The 17,638-nt window shown below is 44.4% G+C and overlaps 1 protein-coding gene across 1 annotated transcript in view; it reads left to right on the top strand.

Moving 5' to 3' along the window:
- The window catches only part of GABRB1 (gamma-aminobutyric acid type A receptor subunit beta1), a 960,679-nt gene that overhangs the window by 928,244 nt on the left and 14,797 nt on the right, over window positions 1-17,638 (top strand). Inside the window, 3 exon segments of the mRNA XM_063920977.1 lie at window positions 5,227-5,364; window positions 5,441-5,593; window positions 11,336-11,586. Of these exon segments, the coding sequence (XP_063777047.1) occupies window positions 5,227-5,364; window positions 5,441-5,593; window positions 11,336-11,586 (542 nt within the window).

Here is a 17,638-nt window from a genome sequence, read left to right as displayed (position 1 = left end):
ATGTTCTGTTGCACCCAAAGGAGGGCATGAGGCAGAGAGGACAGCGGAATTCAAGATGACCATCTGTGCCTCTAATGTTACAGATTGTCATTCATGGCTTACACAGCACTTCTGGTGGTCCAGGATCTCATCACACATCGCCACACATGGCAACGTGAAATGTGCAAACAGAAACAGCTAGAATGTCACTGGCAAATTACAAGCACTTCTGAGCAACAAGCAGTTTTCCTATCAATGTCATTCATATACAAAGAGTGAACATTATACATTTTATTAAGTGATAAAATGACAATGAACATGAAAGTGATTTTCTATCATGTTTAATCCTGTCTGGAAGTTACATCGCTAGCATATTCTGGGAAACTGACACTGTGCATGGATGACACGGATCGGTTTATTTACCTATCAGGTAAAGGTTTTGTAAAGGTTTCCTTTACAAAAACGCCACTTTAAATCCTATGGCAAAACTGCCATAGGATTTGAAGTGGTGTTTTTGTAAAGGAAATACATGGGCGTGTTTACAATCGCCACATTAAATCCTGCTGCAAAAGTGATGATTGTAGGTGAGTAACCCCTTGAAATACAGATTATGCTCTTCCTTCTCTTAAATCTGAAGAAATTAATGTCTTTTTTTTAAATAACAGACTGAAGAAAGAAATCAAGTACAACTTTATTGATATAATATACAGTATATATATATATATATATATATATATTTATTTTATTTTTTTGCTCATTCTTCCGTCAAGATTACAAAATTAAATAGAAACATGCTTTCCCTAAATATGCACCACCACTTATAAGTGAGTGCCCAGAGCCCATCCCAGATGAGGCTGCGCTGACGTCATACTGTAATTGAATTACCAAGGAAACTTCCTGCTATAACTAAGGAAGCCTATACAAGTCACAAAGGTTCAAATTGCTTTTAAGTATTAAAAATAATGTATTGTTGAAAGGCTGGCATTTTAACTAGAGAGAATCAGCAAATAAAACATTGTAACTACTTGGGAAAAGAGTTATTTGTAAATGTAGCATTAAACATACAATGTCCAAATCCAATAATATAAATATTCATAAGCATTGGTACTAGGTGCTTATTATATTAACTGAATAATCTTACTCAAGCCGTATTTGGGCCTGATAAGTAAACCACAAAAGCAAGCAACTGGGAAAAACTATGTTGCACTGCAGGTGGGCAGATGTAACATGAGTAGAGAGATGTAGATTTGGGTGGGGTATGTTCAAACTGAAATCTAAATTACAGGGTTAAAGCTGTCTAACATTTATGGGCTACATGCAAAAGCAGCCAGTATTTGCCCTGCACCGAAAAAATATATATGTATTTGCTCCCCTTGCATCAGGGCTGGATTAACCAGTGGGTGTGCCTGGGGCACTTAAGACAGGGGGGACCCAGTGTAAGAAAGTGAGGAGTGTATATTAGATTGTGCAGACTTCCCAACTTGACCCATTCTACTGCAGCTACAGGAGGAGCAGGATCTTCACTGGTATATATGCCCTCAGAAAGATTTATTTGTATTCTTTCCAAGTGAGCGTGTCTTACCAGTGGCCATCATTAGGGTTTTCCCCTTTGACACAAGTCTGTGGCCCAATTGTGCTTGCTTGAAGGCAGTATTTCTTGTTGGTGGAATATGTAACCATTTTTACACCTTGACTATATAGACCTACTATATATAATGACAACCTCATTGGTGGTAATTACAGTTATTCACCTTGCCTGTATTTAGATGTTACCCCTGAAGAAGTCCTGTGTGTAAGACGAAATACGTAGGGTTTAAAAGATAATTACTTGGAAGAGTCTAATCATGAGTTGGTAAAAAGTGCCATCCAACAATGTTCCTAGGTTGGGATTCCAATCAAGTCCTGCAAGAATGTATTCATACACAGGGACACTTGTCTTCAAAACAATTTATATGGACTTATATAACTTATTTATGGACAAATAAATTTGAAGTCATAGCGCCCTCTGATTTCCATACTTCTACATAATTTTGATCCCGCTAACAGGGGTCCACTGTGAGCTGCTGCTTCCAACGCAAGAGAAAATGTTTGTTGTTGTGTATATATATATATATATATATATATATTTATTACACTCACTTCCTTGCAGAACCAGCACTCAGGATAATCAAGAGCAAAGAGAGTAGATTTATTACAGTTCCATTATAAACAACGTGTGTAAAATGGCAGCAGGACCCAACAGCCTGTTTCAACTGCTCTAATGCAGTTTTCATCAGGGGCCCCTGCCACCTTACTTGTATATGGACCCTGCACCACAGATGTTTGATATGGGGTAAATAGATTGGTAGAGTGGTGTATTGGTGCAGTGTCTGAGTGCTTAATCAGGATCCAAACAAAGGTTTTCCAGGTAAATAATTAAATGGTGCTCTACTGGCAGCATAATAACTGTAACAAAACAACAAACAGCCTAGCCCCTATTAAGGGCAGCACCTCACTGCTTGCCCCCATCTAACAGGGCAGCTAGTCTGCAAATGAAAAATTCTCTCTCATACACCGATATTTAATTACCCCGACAGCAAGTCGGGTGTAATGTTTCGCCGCCAGGAGGCTATCTAATTAGCCCCGATAAGCCGGCGCATGCCGCGACTTATCAGGGATTTTGCTAAGCAAAATCCCCAATAACAGGCCTAACAGCCCCGTTTTCGGATCCATTTCACCCGAAAACACACAGGTTTCACTGAACCTGTGTGTTTATGGGTGTAAATGCACTTGTTACCGGCCAAACTAATCAAATAGCCCGACTGCAGCACCCGAAGAAACATCGGGGGTTTTTACTCCTGATGTCTCTTCGGGGCAAATTGAATATCCCCCATAGAGTGACAAAGTCTCACAGTCTGCTTTGGCCTGGCTTGGCTGGCTGCCACAGCTTCCACAATGCAGTGTCAGATTTTTCTAGTTCACCCTGTCTCCTGCAGATAAAAAACAGGGTTCATGCCTCCAGTGGCTTCCCAAGCACACACTGGTTTCTTACTGCAATCCCACCTGGACTGTCTAACTCTGGGCCTACAGTAATTTAGATCTGATCGCAGCAGCAAATTTGTTAGCAAATGGGCAAAACCATGGCCCTCATTCCGAGTTGTTCGCTCGGTAAAAATCTTCGCATCGCAGCGATTTTCCGCTTAATGCGCATGCGCAATGTCCGCACTGCGACTGCGCCAAGTAAATTTGCTATGCACTTAGTAATTTTACTCACGGCTTTTTCATCGTTCTGGCGATCGTAATGTGATTGACAGGAAATGGGTGTTACTGGGCGGAAACAGGCCGTTTTATGGGCGTGTGGGAAAAAACGCTACCGTTTCCGGAAAAAACGCAGGAGTGGCCGGAGAAACGGAGGAGTGTCTGGGCGAACGCTGGGTGTGTTTGTGACGTCAAACCAGGAACGACAAGCACTGAACTGATCGCAGATGCCGAGTAAGTCTGAAGCTACTCAGAAACTGCTACGAGGTGTGTAATCGCAATATTGCGAATACATCGTTCGCATTTTTAAGATGCTAAGATTCACTCCCAGTAGGCGGCGGCTTAGCGTGAGCAACTCTGCTAAAATCGCTTTGCGAGCGAACAACTCGGAATGAGGGCCCATGTGCACTGCAGGGGAGGCAGATATAACATGTTCAGAGAGAGTTAGATTTGGGTGTGGTGTGTTCAAACTGAAATCTAAATTGCAGTGTAAAAATAAAGCAGCCAGTATTTACCCTGCACAGAAACACCCAAAGCTAACTCTCTCTCTGCACGTTACATTTGCTCCACCTGCAGTGCACATGGGGGGTCATTCCGAGTTGTTCGCTAGCAGAAAATGTTCGCTGTGCAGCGATGATGCAAAAAAAAGGGCACTTCTGCGCACGCTTATGCGGCGCAATGCACGCGCGCGACGTACTTTCACAACGGCCAATGTAGTTTCACACAAGGTCTAGCGAAGCTTTTCAGTCGCACTGCCGGCCGCAGAGTGATTGACATGAAGTGGGCATTTCTGAGTGTCAACTGACCGTTTTCAGGGAGTGTTTGGAAAAAACGCAGGCATGCCAGGAAAAACGCAGGCGTGGCTGGGTGAGCGCAGGGCGTGTTCATGACGTCAAAACAGGAACTGAATAGTCTGAAGTCATCGTAAGCGCTGAGTAGGTCTGAAGCTACTCTGAAACTGCACAACATTATTTTGTAGCCTCTGTGCAATCCTTTCGTTCGCACTTCTGCTAAGCTAAAATACACTCCCAGTGGGAGGCGGCATAGCGTTTGCACTGCTGCTAAAAACTGCTAGCGAGCGATCAACTCAGAATGATTTACCTATTAGCTAATAGATTTGCTACTGCGATCAGATCTGAAGTACTCCCTCTATCCCCACCTGGGCTCTGTGCAAAGGGCAGCCTCTAGGTGTGGTCACACCCACCATTTTTTCCCTGTGTGTGATCCCTTCAGCTCCACACTGAATCCATGAGACAATAGTGCAATTTACCTTCATACTGCCACAATATATATATTAGAACAAAGTCCAGCATTCAGTCCACAGCTGATAAATAAATACACTAAGCCCTGGCATTCTGTTCGACACAAAAAGCTTGTGTAATCTTATATAAAATGAAAGGGACGGCACTCCACCTCTTGATCCAAGTTGAGTTCAAAATAAGCATTTAATGTTGCTAAATTATATTGGTGGTGTAATATTCAATTTCATTGGACGTGTGTGTGTGTGTGTGTGTGTGTGTGTGTGTGTGTGTGTGTGTGTGTGTGTGTGTGTGTGTGTGTGTGTGTGTTAGGTTTATGGCCACGGGCAGAGCAGTATAGAGTCTGGCAAGGCCCAGTTACTTTTAAGGGGGCGTGGCCCAATTGGAGGAGGTGTGGTCCTACACACTTAGAGAAAAACTACAGAAAAAATAGTACTTTAAGCGCCTCCCTGGTCCCACTGCAGCCCAGCACACAGCAGTATGTTCTAGGCTGAGGAGAAGAGCTGTTGCTGCCAGGTAAGGGAGGGGGAGGACTTGGACCCCCACTGGGCACCTCCATCAGACCTGGGCCCAGGTAAATAGTACCTGCCTCCCCTCTTGGCATCACTGGCCATGGGCCACAGTGAAATCAGAGGTTTTGAAAAAGATTTGCCTTGGCCTAAAGTTGGCCATTCATCCAAGAAAATGAATTGTCTAGTCTCACTCCCTAGCGCAAGTATATCAATGGTAATTGTGTGACTTTATTTTGCAGATGGCTATACAACAGATGACATAGAATTCTACTGGAATGGAGGAGACAAAGCAATCACAGGAGTTGAGAAGATTGAGCTGCCTCAGTTTTCAATTGTTGATTACAAAATGGTTTCAAAAAAAGTTGTGTTTTCCACTGGTAAGAACCCAAAACATAGTGGTCTTGGCATAAACTTTGGCACCATGGGTTTACATTTGTGTGTTTTTCCCCTCAGGTTCTTATCCTCGACTGTCATTGAGTTTTCGACTTAAAAGAAATATTGGCTACTTCATCTTACAAACATACATGCCTTCTACACTCATCACTATTCTGTCCTGGGTATCTTTCTGGATCAACTATGACGCATCTGCTGCAAGAGTTGCACTAGGTAATTCCTATCCCTATTAATATATTTAAATAAAATGAATGTTTGTTGCTTAATCATGGCCAAACCTTTGAATCAATTGACTTGACAATTGGCATAAGAATAATTTAGAGGCCGTGTTAGAACATACAGATATGTCTGCTTACATCTAGACTCCCTGCACATTTAACAGCCCAGTCATGCCACGCCGTGAGAATATAGGCGTGCCGCTCCATTAATCAGCAGAATCTATTTGTGTGTCTTATTCACATAGCGATGTGAATAAGATGCATTTTTGGCATAAAAAGATGTCTGACATTAATGGAGTTGCACGGGACCTGTCAGCTCACTCACGCCAGGCATCTCCCGCTACATGGTGTATTGAGGCAGAATGTATGAGGACACATCTGCAGGCTATGTGTCTTCCCATAGCTCCCACTCACATTCTAATTTTCAATGTACCAACTCCAAGGTGCATGCGAGACTCATAACCCACCACACACACACAGCACATAATATAGAGATCTGCAGTGCAGTCAGTTTGTATCAGAGAGATAATAAGGTCACGTAAAAGTATCAAAGAGATACTAAGCTCCAGTGAATAATATATACAAAACAGAAACACGGATTTCAGGCAATGTGGTGCACAGCAGTAAGTATGGAATTGCTTAACACAGAACTTCAGAATGGAGTAGACTGCTATTCAAAACAGCTGCCAGACCTCACAATGCAGATAAATTGAAAGCGGCTCCACATTACAAGGAAATCCTTTGGAGATGTTGGGATCTGTTTTAGAAGAACTTTTGGCACAGTCCTTGTACCTTGAGTTCCATAGCACTGCCATCTTGCAGATTACATGCAGCTACAAGCATTCACTGTTCTGCCTCCAGGATCACTGTTCACATTCACTTTTAGAGATACTGCCGTACCAACTCCAGTGCGCATGTGCAGCTCGGGCCGATCCATGTAAAGCACATAGGGGCATATGTATTAACCTGGAGACGGCATAAGGAAGTGATAAACCAGTGATATGTGCAAGGTGATAAAGGTAGCAGCCAATCAGATCCTAACTGTTAATTTACATATTGGAGCTGATTGGCTGGTGCCTTTATCACCTTGCACATATCACTGGTTTATCACTTCATTATGCCTTCTCCAGGTTAATACATCTGCCCCATAATGAGAAGATCTGTAGTGCTATCACTAAGTCACACGTGAGCGTACAGTTATGACACATGCCAGTTTAGGGACAGCCCTTTTAATTTCATTCAGATCTTCACAGTAATAGGTGAACTGTACTACTATTGCTCTTGTTCTTCAGAATATTACTTTAATCATCACTCAGATGTCCACATACAAAATCCCCTACATTCTAAAAGACGAGATTTATGGTAAGAACATACCGTTGTTAAATCTCTTTCTGCGAGGTACACTGGGCTCCACAAGGATTAACATCGGGGTGTAGAGTATGATCTTGATCCGAGGCACCAACAGGCTCAAAGCTTTGACTGTTCCCAAGATGCACAGCACCACCTCCTCTATAACCCCGCCTCCGTGCACAGGAGCTCAGTTTCGTTAACCAGTCCAATGCAGTAGCAGGTACCAGAGACGACAATCGTTAGTAACCACAAACACCACACTCTCACTACAGGAGTGGGTATCAGCGGCTAATGCCATACCAACCCAAAGAAGCTAAGTGCGTCAGGGTGGGCGCCTTGTGGAGCCCAGTGTACCTCGCAGAAAGAGATTTAACAATGGTAAGTTCTTACCATAAATCTCGCTTTCTGCTGCGGGGTACACTGGGCTCCACAAGGATTAACATCGGGGATGTCCTAAAGCAGTTCCTTATGGGAGGGGACGCACTGCAGCGGGCACAAGAACCCGGTGTCCAAAGGAAGCATCCTGGGAGGCGGAAGTATCGAAGGCATAGAACCTTATGAATGTGTTCACTGAGGACCACGTAGCCGCCTTGCACAATTGTTCAAGGGTCGCACCATGGCATGCTGCCCAAGAAGGTCCAACAGACCGAGTAGAATGGGCTTTGATTTTAGCAGGAGCTGGCAGACCAGCCTGTACATAAGCATGTGCAATCACCATTCTAATCCATCTGGCCAAGGTCTGCTTGTTTGCAGGCCAGCCACGTTTGTGAAATCCAAACAGCACAAAGAGAGAATCAGACTTCCTAATGGAGGCAGTTCTCTTCACATAGATACGGAGAGCCCGTACCACATCCAAAGACCGCTCTTTGGAAGACAACTCAGGAGAACTAAATGCCGGAACCACAATCTCCTGATTAAGGCGGAAGGAAGACACCACCATGGGTAGATAACCCGGATGCGTTCTAAGAACCGCCCAGTGACGGTGAAAAATCAGATAGGGGGACTTACAGGATAAGGCACCCAAGTACGAGACCCATCTAGCTGACGCGAGAGCTAGCAAAAATAAAACCTTAAGGGAAAGCCACTTAAGGTCTGCAGACGCAAGAGGTTCAAACGGAGACTCTTGCAAGGCCTCCAGAACCACCGACAGATCCGGAGGGGCCACGGGTGGGTACATTAGGAGGCTGAATCCGCAACACACCCTGAGTGAAAGTATGATCTTCAACTATTCTTTTTTCTTCTGAAAAATAGCTTTTCTTAGGGCAGGCATACAACAGGGCCCCCCTGTTTTATGCCTGCTAACTGCATGGCACCAACTTACAAACTGAGCTCCTGTGCACGGAGACGGGGCTATAGAGGAGGCGGCGCTGTGCATCTTGGGAACAGTCAAAGCTTTGAGCCTGTTGGTGCCTCAGATCAAGATCCTACTCTACACCCCGATGTTAGTCCTTGTGGAGCCCAGTGTACCCCGCAGCAGAAATGACAATAAAAAAAATGAATTTAGGCCTATAATAATAGGACATAATAAATACTTAATGTAAGATGCTTTGCTTGTAACGTCTGTGTGATGTCATTCTAGAGTCCATAACTTTGTCTTCTTCAAACCCTTGAATATTCCTCCAAGTAACGAACTTGCCCGGGCAATGCTGGGTAAAACAGCTGTTTTTATATGGATTTCAAAAGAAACAAATTCATATACACATACATACAAACACACATACAGTATACTGTATACACAAATACTTTATGTAAAGCAATTACTTTATTCTAACATTACAATCCAGCACTGTCTGTAAGCAAGCTGGTATTCCCTGCCCACTCTTATCCCTAGGCATAGGCTAACGCAGGGGTTGCCCAGAAACCCCCTCCCTTTTGGCAAGTGGCTCAAATTATGACAATAATTGCAATGGTATATAATACGATTACTAGAGCTGCCACCACAGCATGCAGTTTAAGGGACTGAGCAGAGCTGCTGCACATGTCCAATGGTAGCAGCTTCTTCTATCAAGTTTGCTCTGTGTGTGGATCTGAGTCCTCAGCCAGTGCATCAAACCAGAGAGTAGTTGCCAGGAAGAAGAGACAGGAGCCTAACCATGAGGTGGGAGAACGTGTGCTTAGAAAGTGCAGTACTGGTTCTATTATTTTTGTGTATTTATTTATTATGCAGGGCCGGTTCAGGGGCTTTTTGCGCCCTGGCGGCAATAGGGTCGTGGCTTCATACAGGGGGCATGGTCAGTAACGCCCCCTGTACAGTAGTAGCGCCGCTGAAATGATGTGCGGTGCGCGATGACGTCATCATGCACCGCACAGGAAAGGTCCTCTCCACGAAAGGAAACTAGACGCGTAGCGTCTAGTTCCCTTCGTGGAGAGGACCTTTGCTATGCGGTGAGCGATGACGTCAACGCGCACCGCACATCATTACAGTAAAGGTCCGCTCCACGAAGGGAAACTAGATGCGTAGCGTCTAGGTTCCCTTCACAGCGGGCAGCGGCAGCGGGACAGAGTGGGCAGCGGGGGGTACAGCAGCAGCGGATCTTGCCATGGTGCGGCGCCCTCCGGAAGGCGGCGCCCCGGGCAAAAGTCCTGCTTGCCCGTGGCAAGATCCGCTACTGTTATTATGGTATGTTTAACTTTGTCCTGACCTCTTATTAATATTAGTTAAATGTTTGATACAGCCTATATTAGAGACCATCTATAATATTAAATATTAATACTGTATTATATACAGAATCCAGTGTATAAAAAAGACAGATGATTACATTAAAGTCCAGGCTCCACCTCACCCCCAGACTACTGCAGAGTGGGAGATTGTGGACTGCATTTCGAAACCCCCCTCTAGAAATCCTGCGTTTGCCACCGCTAGAATATACCTATTATGAAGCAAAGTTATAGACAGGGTTAGTGCAGTGCAGTTCCATGCTTCCCTCTCTCTTTACACCATTAGACTGAATTACATGAAACCCCTGTGTGTATATCATATGAATAAAACAATATTAGAACTTGCCTGCCCTATTCTTTCCTTTGGTATCGGGAACCTGTGGATGGGACAACTGAGGAAGAGCAATCACTGGGGTCCTGCATTAGATTTCCATATTAATCCAATGGTAGATGAAGAGGGGAAATGATTTTACAAAATATACCATAACCTGGAGAATCTTTACAGCTGCTGAATTCTGTAGCATATTCTTTTCCTTTATTACTTCAAATACTATTTTTTTTAGCCACATTTGTATTCTTTTAAGCCTAAAACATTTATTACCCTGAGTTATATGCACTGGCGTCAGAAGGGGGGTGCGGGTGGTGCGGCCCACACCTGGGTGTCACCCGCCGAGGGGTGACACCAAAGTGACGGCTCCTGCTCAGCGACAGGAGCCAGGTGCTGCACTGTAACATTATAGCGCAGAAACCCGACTCCTGTCACTGAGCAGGAGCCGGCACTGCAGAAAGAGCTCTCCCCGAGGCAGTCCGCTCCTCCCGGACCCCGGCGTGATGAAAATGAGGGTCGGGAGAGCTAGCCAGGCCCCTGTCCAGTGAAGCCACGCCCCCAACCTGTAAAGCCACGCCCCAATCCCATGAAGCCATGCCCCCCTTTTTTACCCACTGCACTGGGTGTAAAGAGGCAAAGCGACGCCTCTGGTGGTATATATAGGTTGTATGGCCTAGAAGAATACTTATTCAAAATGTTTTTCAAAGTATTCCATTTGGCTTCTTTGCTTTTCAACAAGGAACACATATCCCTGAATGCCCATGAATTATTCAAAATTGCTCTTTTTGCAACTCACATTAATTTTGATACATAACCGGGTTTATTAAAACACATACGAAAAGTTTCCTTGTTTTAATTATTGTGCATTACAAAGTACATAAGCAGAAACAGTGCGAACAAGATAAAAAAAAGATTTACAGTACAAAACATTGCAGAAGATGGGATTATAGGCAATGTATGTATTATAGGCATTATATGCCGTCATAATACCCACAGAGTTAGCACGTGGGCTGTTGAATCCAGTTATTTGGTGCCATTGTGGTCTGGTGGGGAGGGAAGTGAACTAGTGAGGGAAGGAAAGCACACGAGAGATGAGAGCTTACAATCTAATTATTATTATTATTACATCCAATATATTGGTCTTCTACCACTTGAGAGAGGTTGTTTATTCGAGTTAATACAATTTGCTGTCTCTGGAAGAAGCTCTTGTTTCACATCCATAGACAGACAACTTGTGTATACCAATGTAAGCGCTGCAAGAAGTTTGTTGACCTTGCACAAGTTCCTATGAGATCCCTGATATTCTATACTATTTAGTGCAATCACTCTGTGCAAGCAAAGTAGAAACAGATTCTCCAAACCTGTATATAATATATTCTACACTTACATATTGTGTTACAGGAATAACTACTGTGCTGACAATGACTACTATCAGTACTCATCTCAGAGAGACCCTACCAAAGATCCCTTATGTGAAGGCTATAGACATCTATTTAATGGGATGTTTTGTGTTTGTGTTCTTGGCGTTGCTGGAATATGCTTTTGTGAACTACATCTTCTTTGGAAAAGGTCCTCAGCTTCAGAAGAAGGCAGCAGAAAAGGCAGAGAAAGCAAGTAACGAGAAAAACAAACTGGAAATGAACAAAGTCCAGGTAACATCCAGTCTCATACTTCTTATGAGTGTGAATGCTGTTCCTTAAGCTGCAAGTTGTAACTGACACATGCTAATCAGAGAGCGAGTTTATACTGCGCCTTTGCTTCTATGAAACAGAGGCCCAAATGTATTAAGCCTTAACAAGTGATAAAGTGGAGACTGATAAAGAGTGATAAATGACCAGCCAATCAGCTTCCTAACTTCCATGTTACAGGCTGTGTTTGAAAAATGACAGAAGCTGGTTGGCTGGACATTTATCACTCTTTGGGGCAGATGTATTAACCTGGAGAACGCATAAGGAAGTGATAAACCAGTGATAAATGCAAGGTGATAAACACACCAGCCAATCAGCTCCCATATGTAAAATAACAGTTAGGAGCTGATTGGCTGGTGCATTATCACCTTGCACTTAACACTGCTTTATCACTGCTTTATCACTTCCTTATGCCTTCTACAGGTTAATACATCTGCCCCTTTGTCTCCAATTTATCACTTGTTAAGGCTTAATACATTTAGGCCACAATTTCTTAAACACAAACTAACCTATTTGGCCATTTCCCATTTTATTTGACTAGTGGATAGTTGATGTTTTCGTGTCTTTGAATGGCTTCAGCCTCCATAAGAACTGACCAATAAGAAGCTGGATGCTATAAGTATTGTTTGTTACTGTCTTCATAATTACCTTTACAGATTTTTGGTTTTATTGTTTTTTTAGACAGTGACTTATCACCTTCTATCCACATGGTATACCAAATTGTTGTTATTTTTATTGATGATATCTTTCAGGATGAATCTCTTACCCGGAAAATAATTTAGAATAAAAGTATATCTATAGATGCAGATTAAATTTATATACATTGAAAAGATACCGAAAAAAGGAGGCGATGATTACAGTATCAGAGTATTACCATAGTTTCCTTGTGCAACAACTAGGGGGCACAGGAGATGCTTATACGCTGGGTATTGGTGGTGTGGCGTGAGCAGGCACCAAAGAGTTAAACAAATGTTCCCAGAATGCCTCAGTTCCCCTTCCCCTATACCCTGCCCCTTCGTCCCGGACCTGCCAGTTTTTTCCTTGGTGCTAGCAGGAGTGGCACCATTACGAGTGGAGCTGGTGTTCAGCCCCGAAGTGTTTTGGGGGTTTTGTTTTGTTTTTATCTTTTCACTGAGCAGCAGTACCAACACCCGGCAATGGTGGCAGCAGCACCAGCGACTGGGTCTGTGACTTCCGCCACGGGGAATCTCGAAGAGGAGCACACACTTCCAGGACACCCCACAGCCGCATCCGGACACTGGGAAGGTGAGTGAACGGCTCCTTGTTACAGGGAGACACGACATGGCGGCAATCATCCCCGCTGTGGGGAGACAGCTGGAGGCAGGTGCGGTGGGAACACAGGCTACTGCGCAATGCCACTAGACCACCAGGGCATAAGCTACAGGCCATTGCAGGTCCTTTAAATTAAATTAGCACCTGAGGGGGAGAAGGCCAGGCCTGTAGCACCTCCCTTGTCCCTGAGACTCAATTGGAGCATGAGCTAACTGCCTGCCTCAGGGTGAACACTGCCTTTTTAATGCTGAGCAGGAAGCTCTCCCCTGTAACTTGCTCTAAGAGTCAGGTCCTTTGCTAGACTCCTGCCTGCTTCACATGGCTGGACAGTTGAGTATGACTGCCCAGTGCCCACTCCTTTTAGCACTTTGAGAGTTCTGTGTGCTTGTGGGTTATGCATGTGACATTTTTACTTTTGTCACTCACTATATTGGAACAAACCTTGGCAGGGTGTAAATATCTGAAGTGTTACTGCACTATCTGGTATTGTTATAAGCTACCATACTGCTTGCAGTTTGGGGTAGCTGTATTCTGTGGCACTACAGTTGCTTCACTCTCAGCTGGGTCTCAGTACGTGAAGTATTTTTGTGGGTAAATATACCTCCTAAAGTCAGAGTTGACAAGGAGGTTACTATACCTGTGCCACGCACTTGCAGAGTTTGTTGCAACATTCTCTCACCACAGGATCCAGACAATGATGGCATGTGCTACCGGTGTTTTACGGTTCCAAGGCGAGAGGTTCCAACAATGGCACAGGTGCCTGATGAACCAGCTTGGGCTTCTGCATTGACGCAGTTGATGTCCCAGATATTTTAGCTGAAGCACAGTCTCTGGGTAGGGATCCAGGCACAGGTCACTTACCGAGGTGAGTTTTACTCCTTTATCAGCGGAAGACTCGGAACCTGACTTGGAATAGGAGTCCCTTTCAGAACAAGGGTCAGCCGGCTCTGACTATTACCACTTTCAGATCACAAATGCCGGGTCACACCTGAGAATTGGAAACGGGTCCTTCCTGGGTTCGACCTGGCATTGGACCCTGAGAACTGGCATCCCGACCCGGCAATATGCTGAGTCTGGTTGCCATAGGGGGCAGGGACCACAGCGGCATCAGGAGTGGGTGCGGCTGCAGAGGAGGCACTGGGAAATGAGATCATCTCTGAGCTGCCTCTTCCTATGCAGTGAACGGGTTCCGGGTCGTATTGACCCGGGTAACCCATTCACACTGCACCTGACCTGGGAATAACTCTTCTTTATTCATGCTTTGAATTACCGGGTCAGGTGACCCTGGAATTCGGGAATGACCCTTTCACACTGCACATCGACCCACGTCGACCCTGCAATATACCGGATCGATACCGGGTTATTTGCGTGGTCTCAAAGAGTTATTAGAGTCCACTACAGTTCCTGAGGACTCCATATCCCTCACGGATGTAGAAACACTGGTCAGGGCAGTGAGAGCAGTACTTCAGATTGAAGAAGCTGACCCATTACCTAGGGTTGAGGCTCTGCTTTTTAAACATCAAAAGAAGGTAGCTACTTATTTTCCTTCATCGGCCCAGCTTGAGGCTCTTTTGGCAGTGGCATAGTCCCAGCCAGCTAAGCGGGCACAGTTATCCAAGCATGTGGCTTCCTTTTACTCTCTTCCACCTAAGGAGAGGGCTAGGTGGGAGATCCCTCCCCTGGTGGATGTGCATGTGGTGGCATGCTTGGTTAGATCCTCAGTGCTGCCTTTTCCGGATTCATCTTCATTAAAGGATTCCACAGATAGGAAGCTAGAGAATTTCTTAAAATCCGCCTATTCTCAGGCTGGTGCTGTTACTCACCCTGCACTGACCTCAGCCTGGGTGGCTAAGGCTATTGGAGAATGGGCAGAGAAGTTGGAGCTTGGACTCACAGGAAACAAAGGAAGAAGGGAATTAGTGGCACATGTATTGAATATTCAGAGGGCATGTATCTATTTGGGTGAGGCAGCTATGGCAGCTATGGATACCGGAGTATGCACATCCAAGATTGCAGACTCCATGAAAACGGTCAGAAGGGCACTTTGGCGATGGTCTTAGCAAGCAGATGCAAGTTCCAAGAAGGTTCTTGAGGTTCTTCCATATGCAGCTGATACACTGTTCGGGAAGGAGTTAGACAAGATAGTGTCTAATCTGGCAGCATCTAAGTCAGCCTTCTTGTCTTCAGCTGCACTTTTCTTTTTGCCCGCACGGTAGAGCAAGTGGACAGGCATCCTCTAGATATAAGCCTCCTTCCAAGGGTTCTAAAGCCCGAAGGAAACAACCCTGGGCTACCAGACATCCAGCTGCAAAGCAGCCGGAGAAACCCACTGCCTGATGGGACGGGACTCTTCCTGGGAGACCCCAGGGTAGGAGGCCAACTTCTACCCTTCGCTCCAAGGTGAACAGATACCACAACAGATGCATGGGTCAGAAAGGTCATCTTGCATGGGTACGCACTGACATTTTGGGAACATCCTCCAAGGAAATTCTTTTGTACAGGACTTCCAAGAGATATAACAAAGGCGGAAGCACTTCAACAGTCATTGCAAGCTCTGCAGGCCTCCAATGTCATTATTCCAGTACCCCAGGTTCAAAGGGGTTGTAGTTCAGAAGCTAGATGGCTCATACCAGCCCATACTCAACCTAAAGAGACTGAACAAATATCTTCGTATTCCCAGGTTTCGCATGGAGTCCCTCCGGTCCATTATTCTAGCACTGGAAGAGGGGTATTTCATGGCATACTTGAACATTCAGAATGCATATCTGTATATTCCAATCAGACCAGATTATCAGCGCTTCCTCTGCTTTGCCATAAGGGAGGATAATTTCCAGTTTCAGGCGTTAACATTTGGTTTACCAACTACCCATCGGGTGTTTACAAAGATTATGGCAGTTATGGAGGTGCACCTACGCCACAGAGGGATCCATATACTACCTTATTTGGATGATCTTCTGATTTTTGCACAGAATCCAGAGGTATTACAGGATCACATTTAGGTCACAGTGAATCTTCTGCAGTCTCACGGCTGGTGGATCAATAGGCGAAAATCATCTTTGATGCCTCCACAGGAAATGATACACTTGGGGTATTTCTGGATTCCTGATTTCAGTTTGTGTTTTTTGCCAGAGGACAAGGTTCTACCCCTGCAATCAGTTTTTTTCTGCAGCATCGGAGAGTTTCCATTCAAGCCTGTATGAGGATTCTAGGTTCAGTGGAAGCAACATTCGACATGGTGGAGTATGCTCAGTTTCACTCCTGCCCTCTGCAACTACAGATCCTCAGCCAGTAGGATGGATCTTACCTGTGCATCAAAACGCAGACCATGTTCCTCTCTCCAGTGTTCGGCACTCCCTCACAAACCAGTCTGACACAGGGCCACCCATTTTGTATTCTGAATTGGGTGCTGGTAACTACCGATGTCAGCCATTGAGGAAGGGGAGCAGTCTGCGACGCTCAGTCATTCCAGGTCCGATGGATGAAGCGGGTGAGTTAGGCTCAGTCAGTCCAGGTCCTCTGGATGAAGCGGGTGAGTCTGCTCTCTATAAATGTGTTGGATCTCAGAGTGTAAACGTCGATTTACATACAGGACTAAAATCAACACTTTAAAAACACATTAAATACACTTTAAAATGGAGCCGCTGCGGCCGCTTGTGATCAAACCTTAGCCTACGTACTTTTTACACCGTTAGCGTACAAAGCCCCGTACTGTGTACGTACTTTGCGTACAAACGCTGCGCTGGCCATACAAAGTACACGCAGTGCGTACACACCCAAAGACATGCTGTGAGCACTCTGCAGCTACACGTGTGACTGAAATACACTTATAACCTTAGCAGGGAAAAGAGACACGACACCAGATTGTATTTAAGATGCTGGGTTCCGACACACCAACATATAATTGCTGAAAGGGGGTTACAATAACAACAATACAATACAATGGAAAAATGGCTACAGTCAATGGTACATACGTTTGGTTTCGCCAGCGCCACGCGGTCCCGGTGCTGAGGTCTATCAGGCAAGATGACCCTTCAGAGAGAGAGATTACCGACCGGCTAGGCAGCTTGGCTTTTTATACAGTGAATCAAAACATAATACAATAAACACTGTGTGCTCTTCTTCCATTGGTTCGGGGGTGGGACATATCCTGTGCACCGGGGATCATTGGTCAGCTCAAGAGGTGGGCGATGGCTAAGACTTGAGATGTGATTTCTGTTGTTTGCATCTGAGTTCCCGCCCCATGACCAGTTAAACCCATCACATTAATCATACATAAATCTGGTATTATTAATAACTTAATGTTGCAATATATGATAATATTCTTATACCCACCAGATTAATGTTTACGTGACTCTGAACAATATGATCCGACACATGATATGATTATCTATTTCCATTCTCAAGATATACACATATATATATATATATATATATATATATATATATATACACATATACACACACTCCTGCTATTACAATTTGTTAGGAAATATAAATATATATATATATATATATATATATTTATATCTCCAAGAGTTTAGACTATGAATGTTATTACCTCAGATTTCTAAATGCACAGAAGAAAGAAAAAAGATTGGCTGCGCCTACAGTGTTGTTAGTATACCAAAATTATGGAGAGCTGACAACTAAAATATATAAAATATATTTATTAAAATAATAATAAGTTTCTTTCTTCTGTGCATAAATTACCAGAGGCACATAC

Source organism: Pseudophryne corroboree, chromosome 1 (assembly GCF_028390025.1).
Source record: "Pseudophryne corroboree isolate aPseCor3 chromosome 1, aPseCor3.hap2, whole genome shotgun sequence".
NCBI lineage: Eukaryota > Metazoa > Chordata > Amphibia > Anura > Myobatrachidae > Pseudophryne > Pseudophryne corroboree.
This window is presented reverse-complemented; position numbering and strand designations above follow the sequence as displayed.